The sequence below is a fragment of the Equus caballus genome, chromosome 17 (assembly GCF_041296265.1).
Source record: "Equus caballus isolate H_3958 breed thoroughbred chromosome 17, TB-T2T, whole genome shotgun sequence".
Classification (NCBI taxonomy): domain Eukaryota; kingdom Metazoa; phylum Chordata; class Mammalia; order Perissodactyla; family Equidae; genus Equus; species Equus caballus.
The window spans coordinates 28673279-28699589 of NC_091700.1; the positions used below are offsets into that span (position 1 = coordinate 28673279).

Genomic DNA, 26311 nt, shown 5'->3' on the forward strand with positions numbered 1-26311 from the left:
AATATTTGCCTTGAAGTCACCATTCAATCATCTGGGGCAGTGTTGGGGGAGAGGCCCAATTTTCATTTCACCAGTTATGAGGATGCTAGGCGTGGAGACCTGAGTTAACTGATGCCCTAGTCCCAATTCATTCTAATGATGTCTCAGTGCCACTTTTAGAGAGGTGCCCAACAGGTGCCCCACAGATGTGCCCTTTTGTCCTGCTTTGCCCATACAGGTCCTCTGAGACACAGCCTAACACAGTGTCTTCACATCAAGCACTCAGTAGGTGTTATTTCTCCTTCCCCACTCTAAACTGGTAAAACCCCTTGGGTGACAGTGAGTTTATGAAGAGGGACTTCCCTGTGTAGAGCAGCAAGGGGGATGGACTTTAGGTTTGCTGCCACGTCTCAGTGTCATCCACTGTCTTCTACTGCTTAAATCCCTCAAGGGCTTCCCATGCAGTAGACCAACATCCAATTCTTCGTCATGGTCCACAGTTCCCTATAAAACTCCATTGCAGAGGAGGTGACTGAGGAAGAAAACTGGGTTCTGTTACATTTTTTAATGAAAACAGTTTCAGGAGACATGATTTTCCTCGTTTATGTCTGAATCTGTGCGACAACAAGCTGCGCTTTAATGGCGTTCTGTTGCATTCAAAACATTTAAATATATTTCAATTCATTTGGAAAAATTGCGCTGGATAGTAATGGAGTAAATGTTTTCAAAACTTGCAGAATCTATTGTTGTGAAGATTTGTATATATGGGTTGGATTTTTTTAAGGGAATGATTATTACATTTTATGTTTATGAAATGAACATTGTGTGGCATCACTTCATATTATTTCTCTACTATTTCTTAGCACAGGATAGATCAACCCAAATTATGCATCTAAAATAGATCAAAAAAGAAGTTTTTGATTTATCTCCACACTTTGTTCCTTGGGTCCTCTCTAAAAGCTCTCTTATTCTACTGCTTAAAGAAAAACAAACCCTGTCTCTGTAATTGTTTCCATTGATCTCATCTGCTGTCTTTCTAACTCAATCCAGACAATGCTTAATTTGATTTGGAACAGTTCTTAGTAAGAAACAATGTATAGATAGTAGTAGGAATATAATATTTTTAGTGCTTTTTGAGAATTAGAAACTACTGATCAAAAATTGATAAGACAATTTTTATCTTACATTAAGCCATTTTCCTTTGTTTCCTCAGGATGCTAGTGAAACATTTCTCTTCTGCCTAATACATTCTGAGCATGAATGTACACGTCACTCTGTGACAATAATTATGCGTGTGAACCCACGTGCAGCCATCCACAGGGAAAGGGGGAGGATTCCAGTCCTAACCCCGTCAACTCGATCAGATGCTTTAGAATCATTAGGTAATGCCTCTTGATGTTGGCAAGCATCCAGATCGTTTGCCTAGCTTTGTTTTCACATTTTTTTGAACACCACACATTTTAGTCTCAAAAAAGAATTGTCAAAAATGCTAGGAAAGGGAAAACTAAATACGAATTAAAACACAACCCGATTGCACTTCTGTTGCATATTTTTTTCGTAGGCAACAGATAGCATTAGGCATGCGTGACAAGTCTGTTCATTCACTGATTCACTCAATATTTGTTTTTTGCATGAGGACTTACTGTGCGCTAGGAGCTGTGGGGGATACACAACTGAGTGACACACAGCTCTTCTGGAGGGAGAATTAAGACAGATGGTTATACTAGGAATTCAGGCAGGATGTGAGTAAATGCCATAGGTTTTAAGACATATCCATGCACCCTCTACCACCCTCATCCTACTCTGCCACTCAGCAACCTGGGACATAGGGGACCACTTGGCCTCTGCCTTCTTGAAACACTGTTTTCTTAATTCCTCCTGTACCGCCGCAGGCTACCACTAGCCCATTAGGTATCTTGATCACAAATAGGCACCCTTTGCTGTGGATTGAGTGTTTGGCAGATACCGCTCCACACCAGGGTAGACACACCCCATCACCACCCCTTTACAGTTTGGAGAGTGGAGTTCAAACTAGATTTCCACCTTCCTTTGCCCCACCCCAACCCCAGGTCAGACGTCCTTGTACAGCCCACAACCTGTACAACAAATCAAATTAATGTGAAAAATAATGGCATTCTTCTCTAGGTTCCTTTGCAGTGGGGCTACAACCCTCAGGGAACGATTCGTCCCCCAGGCTGAAGCCAGACGGGAAGGTAATGTGTAGTCCTGGAGAACCAATGGGCCTTAAGCACTCCTATTGGTGATAACGAGGATGTTAGCGTCTCCTCTCAAACTCTCTCTAAGGAAGTTGGTAACCATGATTCTCTCCTTGCTTATGATTTAAAAAAAAAAAAGCTATCATAAATAACTCAAGTTCTAAATTTTGCGAGACCTAAATTTTACCAGCTATATAACTTTGACCTTAGTTTATGCCTGTTTAAGCCTCCATTTTCTCTCTGTAAATGGGGCCATCGATAGTACTTCATAAGTTTGGGATGAGGATTAAATATGATGAAGTAGGTGTTTTTATCACAGTAGTAATGCTCAGTAAATGGAGACGGTGTCATTAATTATTATCGCTTGCCTCGGGTCACTTTCTGACTTTTTTCCACTCTTTGCTACCATTTCCTGAGGCCTCCTACTTTTCCTGTGTTACTGCTACTTTTCTTTCAGCCTCCAACGTCTACGCCTAATTTCTTGCTTAAAGATTCATCGTATGTTCTCCTAAGATTTTTAAGGAAAGGTCCCTTGTTTTCACCGATATGAAAGCTGAAAGCCAGGGATGAATTCAGATTTGATTTTGTATGTTAAGTACCTCTGTCCAGGTGCCTCTTCTGACTACATTGTTTTAGATCCTCCCGATAGAGAGAGGAGACAAAAGGATGCATGTTTGCAAAAGCTTGCAGCAGGTGTCATTCTACTTGATCTGCAGGGCTTTCAACAAAACAAAAGGCCTTTTCTGTTCTTTTACAGTATGTGCTCTCTTTAAAGGTACTCGAATGCGAAAAAAGCATACACTGGACAAGAGTTCAGGTTCTAACGGACAGAAACTGGGCTCTTAGTTGCCGATTCACTCTTCATAGGGAAAACTAGATGCCATTAAAAACAGTCTTTTCTAAATAGCCTTTAAAATTTTATGATCGTTTCCTCCTGAAATATATACAAGAGTGGCATTCTCAGCAAATTAATATGTTTATAGTAGGATTGAAAACTTTTAAAAGTCAGTTAAGATCTCTTTTATACAGTCAACAGAGACCCTCTGTACACTTAAGTAATGATATAGCCTGGCATGTTTGCTGACTTCAGCTGTTTTAAATGTCTGCCTCTTGCTATCCCCTAATAATCATCATTGATGTTCAAAAGTGAAGACCTCTAAGTCATATAAATGGTACAAAAATGTATTTAACTTAAATTAAAAAGTTCTATTCTCGAGTCCCTAAGGGTTCATAGTAAATATCAATGTAACTAAAATTTAATTGCTTACTGTATACAAGATACTATGCTAAGCTCTTTCATTCATAATGTCATTTAATCTTTCCAACAACTGAATGAGGTAGGTACCACTAGCATCTCTACTTTGCAGATGAGGAAACTAAGGCTTAGTGAGGTGAATAGCTTGCCCTGGGTGTCATAGCTAGTACAGTCTGGAGCCAGGTAGGAATCTGGGGCCTGTCTTGAGAGTCTGTGCTCATTAACTTCTAGGCACCATGCAGACCCCCTGTTTATTCACTGCCATCTGCAGTGGGGGAGGCGCCAGAAAGGTGGGCATGGATATTAGTGTTTGTTTTCAGATATAATAGCCGCTTCGAGGTAAAATCTTTGAGTCCTATTTCACCTGAAATCCATATATTCAAAGTACAGGTGGTGAAACAAAATTAGCTCATCAACTCTAATAAGCATGTAAATGAAAAAAAATCAATCCTATAAGAGACTTCCTGAGAATAAAGTGCCAGGAGTGGAGCTGGAAATCTTAGTGGTTGAGTGCTTTCCTTTTGTGTAAGTATAAAAAGTTGGAAAAGGTCATTATAGTGATAGTATCTTAAGGCATTTTAGGACATAGTCGTAAAAATTCTCTTTAGTGTTGAATTTTTAAAATTCTTAGTCTTAAAAAAAGTATGTTGTACTCTTTCCCTTCCATTTGTCAAATGAACTGTTAGTCTGAGAAGTCCTATTTGTGTGTTGACTGAGGGGAGGTGGTTGCCAACTATTTTTTATGTTAAGTAATATTAATATGGTTTATTAATTCCTTTGGAAAATATTAGCTATAAATATACTGGGAAGGGGGTAAGATTCCATGATTTATGAGATGGTTGGCGAAATCCCACCTACTCAAATGTACCCTGTCAAAATTAAAAGTACTCTTATTTAATTCCCTAGTTAAGCTGAATGATAACATGAAACAAAGCTAACTGAAATCAGGACCCCTGATAACAAGATTTCATGAAATAAAAAGCCATTGTACCACCAGGAATGTAATGCTTTTGCTTTTTATCCTTTCAATACAAATAAAATAGGCTTTATTGGGCTTGGTGCCTCTTAGAAATGAAAGGTTTGAGAAACGGATCCATTGTGAAGCCTGACATTCCGTAAACAAGCCAGCTAAGCAGTTCATACTGTCTCCCCCAGATGCACACATTAGGGCTGGGGAGATGACAGCATGACCAGGAGGGAGACCACGAAGTGCAGATTCCACTGTGCCCATGAAAGAAGAGGAAGAAAAAGCCCAGGCAAATGTCTTCTTATTGAGCTTTCCTACTGCAACAGGGCTGAAGGATGGGGCTTTTTAAAAACGTCACTGCAATGAGATCCAGGGGTGCAGCTCCGCTTACTGCAGCGCGATGCAGTTGTGTATATTTCAGGGACAGACACAAGGGGAAGTCGGAGCTAGTGCACACGCGGGCTGCTCACTGGAAGCATTTCTGAAGACAGGATCCACAGAAGCTGGGGCATTCCTCCTCCAGCTGAGTCAGGGACTGAGTGGTGGCTCAGGTTGAGACTGTGGGCAGGGGCACGGGGCGGTGCTCCCAGCCCATCCCTCAGCCCTGCGGCTGCCTTGGGGAGAGCTGTGTGGGCAGGGAGGCTGTCTGCACCGTGTCAGGGAGGCACGCCAAGAAACCCTTCCTCCCAAGGGAAAACGGATCAGAGTTCAGGTGGAGACTTCTTTACTACCGTACCTGGCTGGAGCAGATCCTGTGGGCGGCCGGCAGCGGGCGTTTCTGGTTATGGCAGCCCAGAAATGAAAGCAGTCGCGGCCACCGCCTCTGAGGGCTGCAGGGAGATCAGCACCCAGCAAATAAGAAGCAAGTCCTGGACCCGGAGGAGGAGGAGGAGCGGTCGAGCATCTCTCTCCCGCTCCTGGTGTCCTTTAAATGAGGACTGCCTGCCAGCGCCAGAGGTAGATCTGCAGAGGCTTCGTCTCAGCTCCTGATCCCGCTTACATCACTAACCTGTGACAGGCACATCTCCACGCCCGGTACCTGCTCCTCCAGCGGCAAGCAGTCCAGTCGGAGGAGCCTCTTTGTATGCAGCTGACATGGCCAGCCAGCAGGATTCCGGCTTCTTTGAGATCAGTATCAAATATTTACTGAAATCCTGGAGTAATAGTGAGTAATAGAAAATAACCTTTTTTTGTTTGTTTGCTGGATGTTGCGTAAGGTTCGAGAAATAAAATCTCAACTGGACGCAAATGCCTGTGAGCTGAGGAAGTTTTTTGCTTCCATCTGCTATGAAAAGCAAAATGTCAGAGACGGAACTAGCTTTCTTTAAGTGCAAAGGCTGCCATGGAATTAAAGTAGATTTTGTTTGATTAAATTTTCAAGTGAGATGGCCCTTCAGACTCTGGCAGAGCACATGAGGGGCATTCCCGGCTGCATTTCCTGCCTCGATGTTTATTTGATTTGCTCAGTCTTTATCTAAATATTTTGTGAAGTCTGGTTTAATCAAAGGGGTGTGGCAGGGTTTCAGAATACTTCATAATTGTTTTATTAGGGTATTGTCTAAAGAAAAAAAGTCCTTAACAGTTCAAAACCTAAGACTCGTCTTTTTTGTATATAGAGGCATTTTGCACATTTATTTGATCTCTCTCTTGCCCATGTGGATGATGTTCAGAATGCTGTTTAATAGTATTTGAATTTTTTTAAATCCTGAGGTTTTTTATAATCCAAATAACGTGCTTTTCTTAAATGTAAACAAGTGAGGTTCTGACCCTTATCATTTATTAGGACATCAGAATGTTATGGCTTGTGAAGTTCCATTTCTGACCTACTTAAAGATTTTAGCAATGAGATACTTCAAAAAGACAACGTCTAAGTCATCATGAATGTGGAAATGAATTCAAATGAGGCCTTCAGGTGATCAGTGATGCCTTGTATTTTCTCAACAGTTTAAAAACAAAGTCTTCTCTGTATCACCAACAGCCTTTGTACTGGCTTTTGATCAAAGACCGGCAGGTATTACAGATCCTTAATTGTTTGAAATTTTAAAAAAATTTCCAAGTGAAATTTTGATATATTATGTGCATACTAATTAACCTACCTTAGCTCAAAGAGCTAGTGATTAATTATCTCCTACACAAATGACCTGTGGCCAAGATTGTTCTTATGCAAACAAAACCTGGCCAGGAGAACCTGTGCCATAATTGCTTGAGAAAAGAACCAAAGTACCTTCAGCTTAAGGTATTCAGGGATATGCATCTCTAGATGATATCCATAGAAGCCTTTTTCCAGGTCATTTTGCACCACTATATACACTGTGGGGCTTGTCTGAAGCTGCTTTTCTACAAGTGGGAAGCCATTTGGGAGTAATACTGTCACCCAAACAGCATTCATTTATTGAATATAGTCATAATTCATTTATCTGGGATTCATTACTTGTGTAATACTTCACACTCAAGGATGAATCTCCCTTTGTCTCTCCACCCTTTGATTAATGAGAAGAATCTGACATTACAGTGTTCTTTATGGAGCAGTATTCCAATAACTGGAAAGACTTTCTGTGAGTTTGACATCGGCATGTGGTTTTGAATCATTCTGAGTACTCCAAGGCCAGATTATTTTCTTCCATCAATTTTTGTCATTGCCTCATTAGATAAAAAATTATGTTGTGACGATACTGAAGCCAGTGAGATTTCTTTTAAAATCTTTCTCCCCTTGTCTGTTTTCAAATTAGTCTAGACAAAGTGTATGTTCTTTCCACCCTTCCTAAACTCTCTCCACTCCCCCAACACACACAAAGAAAATGGTTCAAAATGACTCTTCATTTCTACTTTGCAAGTATCTGGGACACAAGTTAGAATTCTTTCAATTCATTCAGCAAATATGTATTCAACACCTACTGTGTGCCAGGCTCTGGGGTTGCAAAGGTGAATAAGACACCTACCCGCCATCATAATTTCTTTATTGCCAAAGAGTGAACTTGGTGATTATCTAGCGTTCCTTCAGGGGCCAGAATGTATTTCAGTCCTTTCTTGAAAGAGGAAGAGGAAATATACTTTATGCTTAGTCTTCTTGAAGCTTGTTGCAACACTAACCTGCTTATAACCTAGCATAGCTCTCAGTTTTACATATTTTCAGTAGCAAAGAGATAAAGGAATGTGTATGCAAGGCAAAGTAGAAAACAGAAGCCTTAGGGCTTCAACCTCCTCACTGTAACCTGGCTGAGAGGATGCAGCATGGGGCATGCCACTAATTGGCCCGCATTACAGGTTCCAGAGGCGAGAATGCCCACCCACATGCCTGAATGGAGAATCGGGCCCCTAATTATATGGTAGTGCTTATTTATGAAAGTGCAACGATTAAAAGGCAATAAAACAAATTCTGTAACTATGACTGACTGCTTTGCAAGGTGGTAGTAAGAAGAAAGATGATTCCATGAGTATTTCCAGGTTTCCACTAGTTTTTTTAAAAATGGAACATTGTGAGGAAAATATAATTTTATATATATTTGTCTCCTGTGAAGAATTAACAAGTCAGTTAAGTCAGTCATTGCCTGGTAAGATGTATTAGCTTTTAATTCAGCATTCATTTGAACGCTTCATTGGCGTGCCCCCTCTGTTGGGCTGCTCTTCGTTTTAATGGGGTTGGGAGTTAAAATGGCCCTGATGTCTGGAAATAAAATGTCCTATGTAGCCCTCACTGTGGAGGCTTTCCTCATCCCCTTGGACACCCATCCTGTTGCGCCTGCCCCTCCCCAAGCCATTCAGTGATTCTCACAGCTGCTGCCCCTTGGTGTTCACGGCCTTAAGCACCACAGGGCCCTCTTCAGTCTCACCTGGAATACTCCTAGTCTCCTAATGGTCTGCCTGACATGGAGCAGCCTGGAGAGGCTTCTGCCAGCATTTCAAAGACTATACCACAGATCCTTCTTGCCCCTGAGTATCTGTGACCGCCATTCAGCGCCCGCTTTGAGCTCCTCATCCTCTCATGTTGTTTCTCTACTCCAGCTATATTTAATCTGCTCACCTTCCTCTGTATTTTACAAACTTGCTCTCCAATCCTTGCCCTTGCATATGTCAGCACCCCTAATCTATCATGCCCTCACCTAGAACACACAAGCTGCAGGACCATGTGTTCTTGGTTCAGATCTCTACTTCCTGTACTTGCATGGCCTTGGACAGTTAATTAACTGCTCTCTGACTCAGTTTTCTCATCTGTAAAATGGAGGCAAAAAAATGGGTACCTCACAGGAGTAAATGAAGTATGAAGACATAAAGTATTTAGCACAATATCTAGCACATTATAAATGCTCAGTAAATGTTAAAATTATATTAATGGATTCCAATGCTCCCCTCTCTTCTAAACTCACTTAAAATCAGAATTAAAGCATTTTCTCTTTTAGCATTGACATCCTCAGTGGATTATTCTGGGAGTGGTCAATACTCACTACACCCCTAAAGAAGGGCACTGCGTGACTTTATGCCAAAACTAGTTGCTTGCTTTGAGCCATTTTTTCCCTAGATTTCCTTTTGAACTTTACCCCCTTAGCTACCATTAGAATATTCCTAACTTCCCTAAGTACGTACCTTCCAGCAGCATGAAAGGTGTCCTGGGAATATTCTCAGTGGCAGAAAGTTACTTTGGCTTTCAGTTTTGCTCCAGAAAAAGTTTAGAGCAGATAGTTCCAAGCTATTTCATGGGGAAGGAGAGCTTGCTTTATATTGGTGTATAGAGCTGGTGTGTGGGCTCTCCCACCAATCTGAAACCTCTAACTGGCATTCCTTGTGTTTCTATCCACCCCATGATGTCCAGTGAACACAGGGCCCAATGAATGAAGGTACATTCAGAATCCATTCAACATCTTGATCTTTCCAGGGCAGTTTGCATCTTTCCTACAATATTTGGCAAATCTTGCATCCCCACAGTGGGAAACTTTTGAATGCCTGTTAACTCTTTCAGGTAACAAGAATTCCATTGACAAATAAGCTGCTCTGGGGAAGTGAACAAGCCCTTTGCTTGTTTTGAAAGGGGATGGGGTGCATTGTAAAATGTCTGATGTTGCTGTAGAAAAACCTGCATCAGTTGGGAGAATCGGATGTGGTATTTTTCAGATATGTTGGAGTGAGTTAAGTTGTGGTGATAAGGACAATATTTCTGTCCAACATAGAAATGCTGGTTGGTGTAGAGTTGGCTCTGGAGACAAAGAGAAATCATGAGCAAGTGAGGGCTGAAAATACCTCCGATTTGCTGCAGAACGGTACTTATTGATCCTTATTTATGTCACCAGTATATCTCAAAGACACTGAGAAATGCTTAAGAAAAATCTCTAGATGTTCTTATAAGCGTCTTTGTAGAGTTGGTTTAAAGAAGTAGAATACTAAAGAGGTTAACCAAGTTGCCTAAATCCAGCAGAGTAATACAGCTCAAGGGCAAGCCCTTACCCCAGTTCTTTTAACAGTAGGAAGTACCCAGCACCGTTCCAGGCACCGAGAAGAGCGTTTCTCCAGTGTTCCTGTAGCTCGTTAGATGTTTGACAGTGCACAGGCTCTCAGGCTCTGGTCACTTCTGCCAAAGGACTTTATAGTCCTAATGAGAACAAAACCCCAGAGCAACATCCACTCTCTCTAACAAGAAAGAGTCTATCCCTGGGTTTATGATGGAGACAAAATAGAGGTATTTTGTTGTTGTTGTCAAAATGCATTGAGCAATCCTAAAATAAAAATAACTGCCACATTGACTGTGGGCCCACTCTGTGTCAAATGTCATCTTGGTAGTTTATATGTGGGGCAACTGCATCGTTATTTGTCCAAACTGGGACACTTTTGAGAGTGAAAGTTAATAATTATGCTAGGACACTGGAAGTAAACTGAGACTCACCCTGGGCAAAGGAGGTCACGCTGTTCATTATCGTCACTCTTTCCAGTAACTCTGCAAATTTACATATTATCCACATTTTATTGATGAAAAAAAAAATGAGAGTTGAGAAAGTGATTTGCTCAAAGCCAGAATGATGGTAAGTGCCATAACCCCCTGCCCCAATCCAGTTGATAATCACATATTTTTATTTTATTTATTTATTTTTTTGGTGAGGAAGATTAGCCTTAGACTAACATCTCTGCCAGTCTTCCTCCACTTTGTATGTGGGTCGCCACCACAGCATGGCTGATGAGAGGTGTAGGTCCATGCCCAGGATCTGAACCCATGAATCTGGGCCACCAAAGTGGAGCATGTCAGACTTAACCACTACGCCACCTGGCCAGCCCCAGATAATCAAATTTTTTAAAATCACCCATCGGATGATCAAAGGATCAAGAACACTTGGGAACCTAGTGCTTTGTAGATACTTTCATTCTTGTTGTCTGATGCCACTGCCGCTTCTCAGCGTCCTCTCTCCATGTGCACCTCTGAAGTGCTCTCATTTGCTCACTCAAGTTCTCTGTCTCTGTCTCTCTCTCTCAAGAACCAGTGCTAGAAAGCACCATCCCCTGAGCACAGACCTCTTTAAAAGACCTAAGTATTGACTAGTGTTCACCATCATTCATACAAATAACACATAGGCAGCTCTGTGCTCTATGGTCATCTGATTAAACACACACATAACACACACACACACAGGAGTGTGATTAAAAGGTACATTTCTTCTGTTAGGAGTGTTTTATGTTGATTTTTTTCTCTATTTTTGAAAGTATATGTAAATACATGTAATTTAAATGGCTCTAGCAAGCAAAAATGCGTTACTCATCTTTACTTCTTTTAGAATGGTCATTTGCCTACCTTGCCGAGGTTCTCTGATATGTTGTATTTCTCTTTAGGAAACGGTAGCAAACTCCTAATTATCTTTAGCAGTGAGAGCAGGGAAAACATTTCCAGGAATAATGGAAATCTGTCTATAATTCAGGTATCTCCTTTTACCTGATAGCTCCGGTCTCAGCCACCATAAAACCTTCTACTGTACTGGCAGCCCACAATGACTCCATTTCAGCTTCTTTGTCTATTTCTGCGTGCTGCTTGGGGGAAATGGCCAAGAACTGAAACAGTCAGATAGGCAAACAGCAGTGGGCAGGAAGGAGAGATGACCTGGATACTTTTATAATCTAGGAACAGCCCAGGATATTTGAGAAAGTTGCCAGTATTTAGATGTTTCAACTGATACAATATACAAATATTCTCTTTATTTAAAAAGACATTTGTTTCAAAACATTTCAATACCCATGACTCATTAGTTCAGTTTTGGGGACAGTTCAAGGAATTGAATGGATTACATGTGTCCTGATCATCTTATTAATAACTTCTATATTTTAAGCCTTCTGTGATATTCAGAATGAGTTTGGGCTAATGAGAAATGACATTTTACTGTGTTGGGCTGTTCCGTAGATTGACAGCCCCATACATAAGCTTTTTGTGCAGGTTCTTTACTGGCCTTGAATTTATTTAGTGTAGTGTAGTTTAGTTTGTAGTATAGTGTAGTGTAGTGTAGTTTGCTCAGCACTTTCAAGCACATTACCTCATTTGATGAATGAGATGCATTGATTATGAATAAACTAGCTGCTTCTTAAATGTCCCTGGTTTGGGATGATAAGGCTAATTCTCCCAAAGTTCAGCTTCTGTGTATGAGATACCCGTATGGCATCAGGTAGGTACATTTTGTGAGGTTTTAGATCCAATTCAAATGAACGAATAATGGTTGTAGTCCATAGTCTTTGCCTTTGAATGGGACTTTTTGTAAAGGCCATATAGCTTGGCCTTTATCAGTTAACATATACAGAGGTGAGTCTATCCAAAAAACATACATATTAAGATTTTCTGGATTTATATGTACCCTAGCATTTCTTTTAGTCCTCTTTTTTTAAACACTTGAACATTTCTAATTTTCTACAAGGGGGTGCCTTCTGGGAATCGCTCACTATTTGCACGCTATCCCCGTGCAGAAGGTTTAGCAGGCACCCACTCCCTAGAAAGGTGAGTTGCATTTCTGAAAGCGGTAGTACACAGCTTGATCTCATTTTTTTTCTTACTAGTCTCTCTCATTGGATAGATTCCATTCATCATATTCATTTAAATATTGCTTCATTGTAGAACTGTTGACTACATGAGTAAGAGAATGCTCTCTCTTGGAACTGAAAAGTTGTATCTCCCAGGCTTGGAGGAGCGTGGGGAATAGCCTTTTCCATAAGAGCATCTTTACTTACTTTTCAAGGCTGGGTTATACTCAAAGACTTACTATCTTAGCATCAGCTTTTCTTGATTATTGCTCCCAAAATGCCTTGCCACTCAACAGTGTCAGAGAAGAAAAGCAAACGCTATTCAATACTTCTTTATTGAGCATCTACTGTGCACTAGACACACCACTTTGGGAGCTTCATAGCTGAATCAGAGCTGGATCCCACCATCAAGGATCTCAGAGCTTGCCTTCCTTCCTTGTGGGATTCAGAATTCAGGAATATTAATGCAGAAGTTCCCAGGAGTTAAATAATCCTAGGAGAGGATCCAGTGATATTTCAGAGATAGAATGTCCCCTAGAGAAATTTATTTGGGAGGATGTGTTTGATAGATTCTGTTGATTTTAACTTTATGGATTTATGCTTTCCCTGCATCTGAGAACTATTGGGAGCCTGGTGTTTGCAGGCAAAGTCTGTAAGAACATTTAAAAATATTCCTCCTCGCAGGATGGCCGAAGGATAAGAGGAAATGTGAATTATTTACTCTGGAACACTTGACTAGATGTCAGTAGTTGGAGCAGCAAGCATTTCAGATAGGCATTCTTTACATTAGAAAAATGTGAAGTGTTGCCATATTTATCAGAATTTTGACCTGGGACTAATTTAAAGCCAGTTAACTTTCATTTTGGGTGTTCCTTTCACTCTTCAGAATATTTGGGGGAATAAGCAGAAGAGGTGTGTGTGTGTGTGTGTGTGTATGTATGAATTATGTATTTCTATAAGTTAAGTCTAATGATATCTTACCTATATTCTTAAACTTTTCTTCTTTTTCACAGAACATGCAAGCACAAGCATTTAAATATTAGTCACCCAAAACTCCAGATGCTAAGCAGTGAAAGTTTATATTCTGCCAGCGTATCAGACTCTGTAATGAGTCTGATTTTGGTTTAATTCCTTTCTACTGTTCAGTCATTTGATGAGCTGCAGATGGAGATTTAAGCCAAAGCCATAACATTTCAGCTAATACTTTTTATGCTGCTGTAAGAATTTGTTGTCATGTCAATTTAAGGGAGTTGAAATCTTTTTTGAGAAGGCATTCAAATCTACATTAAGTGCTTTTATCAACTCTAATTTGATCTACAACTCTGACTGCCTCTGCTGTTCTTAATCAATTGCAAAGTGCAAAGTAGTTTAGCAGTGGAAGACAGCTCTGAGATTTCCAGGACTTTTCAGCTAATGCTGTAAGCACAACGTTATGAAAATCTACAATTAAGTTTCCATTAAAATTTTATTCCTGAGCTTAAGAAACACTAGGCTGACTTCTTTGAGTTTAGACTTAAACAGGTAAATATGTACTTTGGCAGCCACAAAAAGGATAGAGTATTGGATTAACTAGGGTAATACTTTAGTAAAATTCCATTTAAATGTTATGTAGGAAGGATTCAGCAAATCAATAAAATAGTTTATTACCTGAAAGTCAAACCAATAAAATGCTTCAGTTGTACAAATATAAGACGAGGTTTTTCTTCCCTGTTTTTGTGTTATTTTCCCGTGTGTGACCTTGATTATCTCCTTCCGTCGCTTCCTTATGTGAAAGGAACAAACCTGACACTTTGTCTCTAGCTGTTTAATGTGAAGGGTTTTGAATACCTCCACTGAAAAATGAGGTTTATGTAAACATCATAATGTTTGTGGGTGATTTCTCCTATCCCGTTAAAGCCGGAATGAAGGAAGCTGAGTTGTGCATTATTGAACTTGACTGATAAGTAGAGACTGGATCTCTGACTTCCTAGACTAGCTTGCTTTTAAGTATTCTGAATAAGAAAAAGTTGTCACACTACACAGCCTATCAGGTTCTTTCCATTGTTATTTTTTATAGAAAAGTAACTGTGTATCTAACACAGCGAATTTGAACAGAGTTGTCTCTAATCTGAAGTGCTGACATTCTTCATCTGGAGAGACGGGCATTTCTTTCTGCACAGTGAGATATGGGGTTTATGGAAATTGCTGGCATTCTGGAGGTTTTATAACATGTGATCATCCAGTCAAAGTATGCTCTCCTAGGTTTCAGTAGCTATCATGTTTCATTTAAGCCATATTGAAATAAAGAAGGTCATAAGGATGAATGATGCTATTAAAAAATCCACCTGTAACCTTGTTGGATTTGTTATAATGTTCACCTTTACTTAATGCCTGCAGCTAGGTAGAAAGCTCGGTGATACCTTTAAAGAATTTTAAAACTGAAAACGCTGCTTTAGGTGAATAGATTTCCTATGACTTCAGCAAATGATAAGCAGTTAGTTTAAAATTTACAAGTTAGACTACCAATTAGAAGACAAATTGCAGTTTTTCTTTAAAAGAAACAACAAACACTCTACTTTTCAACATTTAGTTTTTGAAAACCACGTTTTTAACGGATCTCCCCTAAAAATGAGGCCTTGTAACTGAATGACAACATGGTCTTAGTTATAGTACCATTTGTACTATCTCAGCCCCCCAAAATGAATCTTCTACATTTCTGATAAGAATTTTAGCTTCCTTAGGGAGTTTAGAGCGAAGCCCAGCCCTGTGTTAGGGCCACACTGCGTGCCTGGTTTCACTTCCCTCAGGATTTGATGGTGACCCTGAGCGCTGTTCTCGTCTTTTCTTCCGGGTTGAAAGTGCAAGACAACCTGTCCTCGTTCTATTTTATTTGACTGAATACAATTGCAAGAAAATAGGAAAATATAAGAGACTTGCCTTCTGATTTTCCACTCCATCTACTAACAAACCCCCAACCCTTATCATTATGGGAAAGCTAATCCTGGTTTGTGCCAATTGAGCTATCAATTTTGAAGGGGATTGAAAACCTGGCCCATTTTCAACTGAAAAAAAAAATTTTTTTTAACCAACAATTTTAAGTGCTTGAACTTTAAGCAAGGTCAAAATTATGAATGAGAATGAAGATTCTACCACATTTCCAATATCTAAAACTCAGTTTTACCTTAGCTTCTTTTCTTTCCTTTACTAACCGTTTTGTTAGCCATTTCAATGCTTGTTACCATTTTCTTAGAGGGACAAAGGAGTTGAAATTCAAATTATCTTTTATGATTAGTCAGCTGCTTTACTTAAAAAAAGAAAGAAGAAAAGAAATATAAATTGGAAACAATTGAGTAGGATTCGGAAGATCAGCAAATTTCATTTCTAAGTCCCCCTTGTCACTAATCGCAATACAGTGACATCCCTGCTGTTCACCGATATAATGGTATGCTAATACATAGAACTAACGTTTACCATCTAGTATGTTGAAATGTATGTCATTTTAGGATGCTTTTGCTATAAATAATAGAATAACTTCATAATGGCTGAAAGAATAAAGAATTTTCATTAGCTTGCCTAACCCCACAGCCCTGGAGATGGGAGGTTCCAGGTGGGTTTAGAAACTCAAGGACCCAGACCATCCAGTCTTTAGACTTGTCACTGCATGGTCACAAGACAGCCACCTCAGTTCCAAACATCTTTGCCTCACTTAAGAGTCAGGAAAGAAGGAGGCCCGGGTTAGGTCTTTCTTCTGGCAAGAGGAGAAGATTTTCCCAAAGACCCCAGAAAACTTCGTCTTGCATTCCTCTGATTGGAATTGGGTCACATGCTGATCACTGGCAAAGCTGAATGGAATTACCATGTTGGCTTAGACAAATAATGATGCATATCCTGGCACTGGGGTAGGTCCACCTTTTGTAAGACAAAAGACTTCTGCCTGCTACCTGAACAAATAGAGATTCTTTTACCAAGAGAGAAGGGTAGGCAACCAACAGTAACCACCATTAAATGTAAACTGTACAATGGTAGACGACTATTACTAATTCACCGCCTATTGTTATATAACATTGCATTAAATGCAATAATAGTAGCTGATATCTATAAGCCCTTATAAAATGTCAAGAGCTGTTCCCAACCCCCTTCTCCTGTGCTTATTTCCCATCAGATTATCTGAAAGAGGCAGGTGCTCACTTTCTCAGCCTTCAGTGCAAGCCTACAACTGAGATTTGGTTCCTAGGGGAACTTCTGGAACATATTTTTCTTCCTGAAAATAGAAATGCATCTTTTGCCACTCTGATTGACCTGCTGCTTCCAGCCTTTGAGCACAGTTTGTATAGACAGCAGAAAAAAATTTTAAATTCTAATACCCTAAGTTGGCTTTAAGCTGAACATGAGCCACGTTCCTGCTCTTAAGGAGAGGATTGTCTGGTGAATGAGATCTACATAAATCAATAATTACAATAAAATATGACTAGTAATCAACCCCATGAAAGACGAATTCTGTATGTGAGTAAGAGTGACTGTTGTTTGTACATAAATGTCACTCATTGACCCCTAAGGTCAGATTTTCCCTATTGTTTCCCTGTATTACTGACAGTCATCTCCAAAGCTGAATGTTTTTTCAGCAGCCTGGTGAAGCTGTGACATCATCTCTCTTCTCCAAGCCCCTTATTGTGCTCAGCTTCGTCATTATAAATGCTGCATTTCACTCTTGGTCAGTCCCAGACAAGAAACTGGAGTCCTTTTCAACATTCTTTGTTGTTCATTCAATGCATTGCTAAAACTTGTCATGCTTTTCTTCTCAAATGCCATCTCCACCATCTGGATCTTCATCACTGTCGCCTCTGCCAAGGTCTGGTTCCAGATCTTCATCACCTCCCATCTGGAGCACTCAAAACTCTTCCTTGCTGGCCTGTCTGCTGGTACCACCTTTCCAAGACACTCTGGCCCTTGCCACAGCCTTGAGCATTGATCTCCACCTTTGTTCTTGTAATTGTATGTCAGCCCTGAGAGTGTTATTTCCATGCACAAGGATTACACAACAAATGCTTTTGATGTGGATGCTTGCAAACACGTTGAATAATTAAAATGTCATTAGGAACTGTAAGTTGTCATCTGAATTCATTTTATTGACCATATATCGCCAAACCATTTATTTTGGTAGGTGTAAGAATTCTCTGGAATGCAGAAATGGACCCAATCCCTGACCCACAGTCTGTAATCACCGTGATGGGCCAGAGATTGGGTAGGAGTTATTATTTTCATGCTAGAAATGCACTTTAAGGTAAAAGGAGTAACGTGTACTATTCTGTATATTTTAATGCTGCTGAGATTTAAAGCATGATGCAGAAATTAAGGAAAAACTTCCCTAAAGTTAAGTAAAAGACCAAAAGCTAAGTATAATTATCTGGTTAGTATATTAAGGGAGCTCAGGCAGAGGATCTAACCACTCATGAAGTGTACACACTCCAGTGATGGAAGGCCCACTCAACAATTCTCAAGTGTCCCTTATACACAAAATAACAGTCATCAAACTGACCTAGAGAGCTCATTAAATATCATATTGTTCTGCCAGACAAGGCTTTGTTTTAAGGAGTGACTAAGAGACTGTCACTTCTGGGGCCAGGAGAATGAAAATGCTCTTCAGGCTCTGGGAAAAGGATAGAGATAAATTGTTGATACTGTTCCTACGACATCTCTCCCCATCTCAGTCTGCATCTGATTGGGCTATATTTTATCCTGAAAGATGACTACTTGACTTATTTATTCAGCTCATTGTTTTCATGAAGTTTCTGCTGTTGACCCACACAATGGAGAGAAGGTTAGAATGTTCTTGATGGACAGTGTTTAATTAATGCCAAAGATCTACCCAGGCCTGATGGTTTTGGAGCTGGCAAAGTCATGTGAGCTCAGAGCTTGAGTCCAAGTCTGTTTCCTCCACTTTAAGTGGAAAGTTAACCAAGTCCAGAAGAGTCAGCCAGGAGTGTCATCCCATTTGGCTTATTTGCTTTCTTTTTTTCTTGCTGAAAACAGAAGTGAATCACACTTTTCACTGATCCCTGCTGCAGAGGGAAATGATGCAACACTGGTCACGTGGCACAAAGAAGAAAGGCCCATTATGCAAACCTAGTTCTTCATTGTGTTCTGGTGTAAGGAGAGGTTCAATACCCACACTGGGAAGCGACACCCAACCATGGTTCTTAAATTTGGATCCTTCTCTACATGGAGGAGCCATGATGTTTAACTTTGGTTTTGTCTCTTTTTTAATTCTTCTGCCTTCTTAACTAATGACTTCATTAATTTTGGTTGTAATATAAAATATGGGAAAAATTTATTTCAACTTGTTTGATTTATTTTTCCGTATGATTTAGGATAGTTGTGAACATGTGCTTTGCCTCAGCCACTTACTTGCTATGTTACCTTGAGCAAGATACTTAAACTGATTCTGAAAAAAGGTATTAATATGTCATATATGTCTTTATAAATAAATAATATGCATATATGTATATGTACCTACCCATAGAGCCATAACAATTAAATGAATTTGTTTACGAAATGTTTAGTATACAGGCTATTATAATTGCTTGATAAATGTTAGCCATTATTATTTTTAATTTACTTAATTAATGCTTGTCTAAATTCCTCTTTTTATCATGTTCTATCATATTTGCTCATTGCCATGCCATAGTAGACATTTTGATAAAGAGGTGTGTTTCTGGAACTTCAGAAAATAAACCATCTGAAAATGTCCAAGGTGAAATACCTTCCTTTCAACTTCAGAGTTGTGTAGAGTGACCGATAATATAACAAGGTGTTATTATGTGCTATAGTTGCAGCAATTTCTGCGAGTGTCACATGAATTAAACCTTAAGCATGTGTTGTTTGGACCTGAGCCAAACTCCTCTCCCAAGGATGAGTTCAAATGCCACGTTCAGGGTGAAATCTTCTCTGACTGCCCCATTTCCCCCAACCTTTCTATACACTGCCATTGTAGCAATGGTGATATTGTTGTGACATGTGCCTTCCCTGTCTAGGGTTCTCCTGGGCTAAGAATCAATCCTTTGTTCATTGTTATATTCCCCAGCACATTATAGGGCACATTGACTGTTGTTAATAAACTGTTAAAGGTTGGCGGAGTGAATAAAATTACTGAATGGGTGTGAGAGGTTTATGGCCAAACTTAACTGGCATCCCATCAGCGGATCAACCACCAGCAAGCAGTAACATTTTATAATCTGCAGTCTTTCTATCTTTTTCTCCAAACAGTAACTCAACATCTAATCTTGGCAATAAAGTCTCTTCCCTTCCGTGATCCTCACCTGTTTTCTTTGAGTGGATTGAACAAGTTAAATTGCGCCATTGTGCTCACAGATCTCTGGGCAGATGTGTCCATGAAACTCAAAATGAAGTTAGAGTGAAATAGTTTTTTATTTATGTAGCGATCAGCCAACTTGAGAGACTATTTCTGTGATGGGTTTTTTGTTTTTGTTTTAAATCAGTCAACACTGTCAAAGATTGCTCTCTATAAAAAATATTAACTTATTCCTATGTTTGTCTAAATGTCATTTAAGTTATGTGGACTTAATTTAACTTTACTTTTAAACCTTTCAGCCGCTTTTGCCAAATTGGAAGGAAACCATTCTCAGTGAAATTACTGAACTCGTTTAATTCTTCACTGATCAAAGTCTTTTTCCATCCCATGAGGGATGCTATTGTTTCATATTTGGAGAAACTGACTGTCTTACTAGAAAAAAAGTTCTGAACCCAAAGATTTTATCATGGTGATTAAAGTGGATGTACTTAAAGCAACAGCTCAAATTGGGCATGCCTAAATAAGCTTCAGGAAGCCCCTGTGAGTGACTCAGCCATTCCCCGGTCCCTTCTTATAAATTATTAAATGCCCACTTGTGAGGGCACCTTGGTAGATAGAGTACACTGTGACTCAGCAGGCCCAGCTGCTGCCTTATGGTCTTTACAATCAAAGACAGCCTGCCTTGATGGAAGAGGAGGCATAAAGAGTTGCAGAGAACAGAAACACTGATTAAATAGATGTTCTAGCCAGGGATTGTGCTTGGTCTTAGGGATACTGACATAAATAATTATCCAGAGAAGAGAGTGATTCGTCATTCTATGTAGGAGGGAAGAGGTTGAGGAGTAGTTCCAAGAGGCTGTGACATTTGAACCTGAAGAATGCTACAGAGAAGAGGGCGAAGGGCAGAGGAATCACAGGAGCAAATGCGGGGAGACATGAAAGTGGGAGTGACAACTGGAGCCGAAGGTCCCCGCAGGAGAGTGACAGATGGTACGCAGAGGCAAGTTGGGTCAGATCATAAGGAACGTTGAAGGACCTGCTGAAGAGTCTGGGCTTTATCCTGAAAGCATTGGGCAGGCCATACTTAACAGGTTTTTAAGCAGGGAGCAACATGGTCAGATCCCAGCTCATTCTGGGAGTCGTGGCTGAAAATGGAGGTAGAGAGAATCACTGCCAGGATAACCCAAGAAAGAGATGACACGGAGTCAAAGTAAGGTAGTAGTAGAGGTGTTGGAAAGGAGGGAACAGTTTTAAGCAATTTGTTTGAGGTAGAGTTGCTGGGGTTTGGTATCTTCCCTACACCCAGCCCATGCTTTATTTTAATGCAGGATAAAAACATGTCTGATTATGTAGCTCATGCAAACTGCTTAAAAAAAATAGAAGCAATTTCCTGAGGAACAGTATTTTGAAATTATACGTTGAAGAGAACTGTGCTCTTTAAATAGAATATTTGCGTTGAGGCTGAAAGGTGATGGTAGAGTTCTCTCTTGATAATACTCATTTGATTTACTGCACCCAAATAACTCAGAGGCATTTTGAGACTGCTGTTTACAGCCTCTGTTGAATTTGTCTTATGGTTATTCCCAGGTTATAGATTGACAGACGTTTTGCTTTGTTTTATTCTTTAATAAAATATAAAATTTAGATGACTGAATGACCTTAACTCATTTAAATGTAAAAATAAGCATCTAATGAGTGCTGCATAGCCTGCTGGAATACTTTGGGATAGTTTTGGGGTATCAATTCATCTAAGTTGTCTAACCAGTTTTTACATATGGAAGTTTCCCAGGAAAATGTAGTGTAATTTTTGCTGGAAACCAATGCATCAGGAAAGGTCCCAAAGATAGGACTTCTTAAGAAACAAGGTTCAAGATGATCACTGCTGGCTGCTTTTTATTATATTCACAGCCATACATGGTTTGCTCCTGCTATGGTAGACAGGTACTAGCAGTTTGACTTTTCCTTCTGTCTTCTAGGGAGAGCAATGTGCTTTCTGGGGCCGTATATACTTGCGTAAATCCCTCTAGGAAAAAATTTCTCCTAGTGTTAGGTGACTTGATGATGACATATTTTTCTATGTTTTTATGCCAGTTCAAACTCCATCCCGTTAGGCTAGTTGAATCAGATTCTCCCAATACCTCCTCCATGCCCTTATGTGAAGAAACTTCTGGAAGTTGTATCAACTTTTATGGGCTGCCAGGGTGTATGACCGTAACTACTTCAGAAGGCCACAGAGTGCTCTGGTAACAATGAATAAGTAATGGCAGGTGGTGTGTCATCACATAAGAAAGTAAGGCAGACATGCACCTAACTTGTCATAATAAAACAACAGGCTGTAAACTCTAACCTATACTGTCTGGTACACTCCCACGACTCTGAATGAATATTGCAAAATAAAGGAACTTAAAATTAATTTATAATTAGGGCCAGCCTGTGGCCTAGTGATTAAGTTCAGCACTCCAGTTAAGTGGCCATTCCAGGCACAGACCTACACCACTCCTCAGCAGCCATGTTGTGGTGTCAGTCCACAAAACAGAGGAAAATTGGTACAGAGGTTAGCTCAGGGCGAATCTTCCTCAGCAAAAAAAATTAATAATTTATAATTATATATTCACACATACAGTATTTCAAGAAGACATGTCAGTATGTGAACAAACTCTAAAACTGCTACTTAATAATGAGAGTTATTCATGTAGATGAACTTATAGTGATATAGTTGAGAACAGAGATCATAATTCACACTGAGAAGTTATGCAGTTCTAAAACTCCTTTCATATAGATACATATTTAAATATTTCCATCCCCTTCCGATTTGGGAGCTCAAAGTTATTGCATCCCAGGATGTAGTGGAGTGAGGTAAGTAACCATTTCCCTTTTATTTAGTTAAGGGAGGTTTTGTGGTACAAGTGGGACTTTTAAAAGGTCTTTGAAAGAGATGATGTGTTGGCAGGATCGGGAGGAAAAGGCATGTCAAGCAAAAAGTGTGTAGTTGGGAGTGGAAGAAGCAGAGGAAGGGAGTGGTGAGATGGCTGGCAAGAGCAGATGGAAGGGAATTCAAGAACTACCTCCCAGAATGAAAAAGCAGCCCACCAAAAATTCATATGCACGTTTGCCACTTTAGCTTTCTGCTTAAATATTGAGCCCATTTTCCCCAGCATGCTCGAATTCCTCCTGTATTTTCAGGTGGGTATCAACTCTCTGAGACCACTAAACTGCACGCACGATGAAAACAGTTGTACTATGACAATAGTGTCAGTCAAAATAGTGGTGTGCCTGTTTTGCTAGTGCAAGTCTGTATTAAGAGTTCAAAATTTTTCATACAATTTTCCCAGCTTTTCTTTCTACATAGGTGTAGTTTTAAAAAATTAAAGATTTAGGGGCCAGCCAAGCAGTTAAGTGCACGCATTCCACTTCGGCTGCCTGGGGTTCACTGGTTCACATCCCAGGTGCAGACATGGCACTGCTTGGCAAGCCATGCTGTGATAGGCATCCCACATGTAAAGTAGAGGAAGATGGGCATGGATGTTAGCCCAGGGCCAGTCTTCCTCAGCAAAAAGAGGAGGATTGGCAGCAGATGTTAGCTCAGGGCTAATCTTCCTCAAAAAAAAAAATTAAAGATTTAAAGAAATCAGCAAAGGTTCATTGAGAACCCATTATGCACAAAGCCCTGTGGTAGAAGCCAGGGTGAATTGCAAAGAAGTGGAAGGTGTTTACCCCAAAGAGGCAGGCAAGGTGGAAATCCATGTGATATTTAGTAGGAATGACAATGGCAATACAGGAGCTGTCACAAATCAATGTGTAATCAAGATGCTATAGTTAGACAGTGCTAAGGGAGCATGAAGATGTTTAGAAATCTGTTCTCCAGTCAGTTTTATATTTTTGGTTTTATATGGGTTTCGGTGCCATGTGGAAGCATTTAATATCAGGGATATCTTTTTTGATGTTTTTACTTCTCAACTTCTAGGAGGCAATCTGGTATAGCAGAAAGAGTACAAACTTCTGAGCCAGCAAATCTGTTTGAGTCCTTTTTTCCAGCATTTATTGGGTGTGTGATCTTGGACAAGTTACTTCAGTTTTCTCAGTGGTTGAATGGGGATGAAAGTGATGGCCTCTCAGTTTCACCTAGCCTGAGGCTTTGTGAAGTGATTAATAGATGTTTGCTTATTGAATCAATAAAATTGTTATCACTTATTGGTGAATATATATGACTACAGGTTTTACTAGTTCATGGGTATGCAACACTGTGGCTTTTCTTAATGTTCATTCACAAAAATTGTTTCCCGTATGTCTAAGTTTTATAAGCAGCAGTTAGTTTGGAGAAAAGCATGTATCATAGTAATATAATGCAAGACACATAGGCAATTTTAAGTTTTCTAGTAACTACATTAAACAGAGGTTAAAAACATCTGAAATTAATTTTAACAAAGTATTTTACCTATTCTAGTATATCTCAAATATTTCCACATGTAATCAGCATAAAAATTATTACTAACTTATTTTACATCCCTTTTTTGGGGAATAATTTTTCAAAATCCATTATATATTTTATACTATCAGCACATCTAAATTTGGACACCAAATTGGTCAAAAACCCATGATCTCTATTTAGATTTCATAAAATTTAAAGTTAAAAAAGTTTCACATATGAAAATTGGTTCACTTACTTAAATTTTTTCCAATAACTGAATCACACATCAGTATTTAAACTAATTAAAATTAAAATGCGGCAACTCAGTTCCACTAGCCACATTTCAAGTACTTAATAGCTCTATGTGGCTAGTATTGAACAGCACAGGTAAAATTAACTTGAATTGTTTTTCAGAAGGTCCCTAGACTTTTCGGCAGCAGAGTCATTTCATAATATAAAATTAAGACATTCTAAACTTGGATTTCGTTTTGGGAGTTGGCTTATCCTGACTATGCTTAGTAGTGACTCTGACACTCAGATTGTCATTCTACCTGCTTGATTTACGAGGTCTCTTTTGAATGAAGCTCTAGATTAGCCTAAGGAATGTTTAGTTACTTTTAAAATGCTGCAGAAGGATCACTGTTTTTTTTGTAGTATGCATCTGAATTCATCTTTGGAGACAAATAGTCTGGGTCTCAGGCTGCATGACTTGCCCAAGGTCCTATGGCTAGTTGTGTGGCAGAGATGGCCCTTAAAGGTGGACACATAGGTCCATGGTGCCATGGAATCCATATTTGGCCTCATTAGGTGCAGGTAGATCCCTGGTGCTCTGCTTTGGACACTTAGTGTCTTACCTAAAGGAGGACCCTTTCTTGGGCCATATTTTTTGATTCTCAAAAATATCATCAACCCAAAATACAAGGTGGAGTGCAAAGAAGAACATGTTGACAACTGAGTTGTCTCAAAGAATCCTTGAGCAGAGCAGGATTGTAGAGATGCAGGTTGTGGGGAAAGAAGCTTCCTCAGCAGCAAAAGCTATGTGGCTCTGTGCCTTTCTCCTTGCTCCTTTACTGCACTTGTAAAGGCAAAATTTAACCTGACAGAAAAACAACCACTATAGCCCCCAAAAGCTCTTATGATGTACGTTTCTATATATACTTTTCTCTTATGGAAATTTCTCTATTGCTTCTAAATAAAACTGGTAAAGATGACCCATAAGCGTTAGAAATGGATATGGGACATTTAGCTGAATGGTTCTCTAACATTCAGTGTAATGGTTTTTAGACACTGTTGGTTCCTATGTGCTTTCTTAGTGAACGGTCAAAAAGGAAATGAGCTAATTCCTTGAGCTCCTGACATTAATCATTTCACCAGAATTTACATACTTTATAGAAAAGGTTTATGTTTTCAGGACCAGCCAAATTTTGGGTTAAATGATGCTTTCTTAGATGCAAATAGTTGTTTACTTTGATTCTACCTGAACTCCAATGAATAAGTCAATCAGAACTGAGCTCCCCATTGTGAGTTTTATTTTATTAAGTATTTTAAATGGATTGGATGAAAATCCTTCAGGAGTTTTTACCTGTACTGATGCAGTGTCATCCTGAACATACCTCCTTTTTTGTTCTGGGCAGCTCTTCAGAAATGTCCTTAAGTGGTTCTAGGAGGTTTAGTCTAAACTAAATGGCATTGCCATGCCTTTGTTGTCATTGTCATTAATTGTGTGCATGTTTTTTAGAATCTTTGCATCTATCAAGTGATTATTTGTTACAACTTACCTTTTGACTTCCAATTTTGCATCCAATTTGCTGAGGGTTTAAAAACCAAACAAATAAGCTTGCTTGAGTTGTATGTAAATAAAAGTTATAATTGGAGTGAGAACTTGCGTTAGTCTATGGCTAAAGTACATGGATGTTGTAACATCTATTTGGGACAGAGAAAAGGAATCTATGAAGCTGTTTTAAGATAAGAAACAAATTAAGGACAGCATAAGAAAACCCTTAGTGTTTTTTGTTTACTTCCCGAATTCTTCATTATGTTTTGAGTTGTAGGTGAGGTTATCAGCATGATAGTTCTGTTCAAGATGGTAACTAATTGCTGGATGCAAAATCAAACTTCAAAAATCAGTTGCATTTCTATACACTAACAACGAAGTAGCAGAAAGAGAGATTAAGAATACAATCCCACTTACAATTGCAACAAAAAAGAATAAAATACCTAG

General features: G+C 39.5%; 1 protein-coding gene across 7 annotated transcripts in view; it reads left to right on the forward strand.

Annotated features, from left to right (window-relative positions):
* Positions 1-26311, forward strand: part of FRY (FRY microtubule binding protein) — a 404013-nt gene that overhangs the window by 158653 nt on the left and 219049 nt on the right. For 2 of the 7 annotated variants that reach the window (XM_070239476.1, XM_001493889.7), the window contains exon 1: positions 4462-5582. The exons of the other annotated variants lie outside the window; for them this stretch is intronic. In XM_070239476.1, coding sequence (XP_070095577.1) covers positions 5513-5582 — 70 coding nt within the window. In that variant the 5' untranslated portion in view covers positions 4462-5512. Of the gene's footprint in view, positions 1-4461; positions 5583-26311 lie in introns of those variants that run through there. 7 annotated transcript variants of the gene reach the window in all.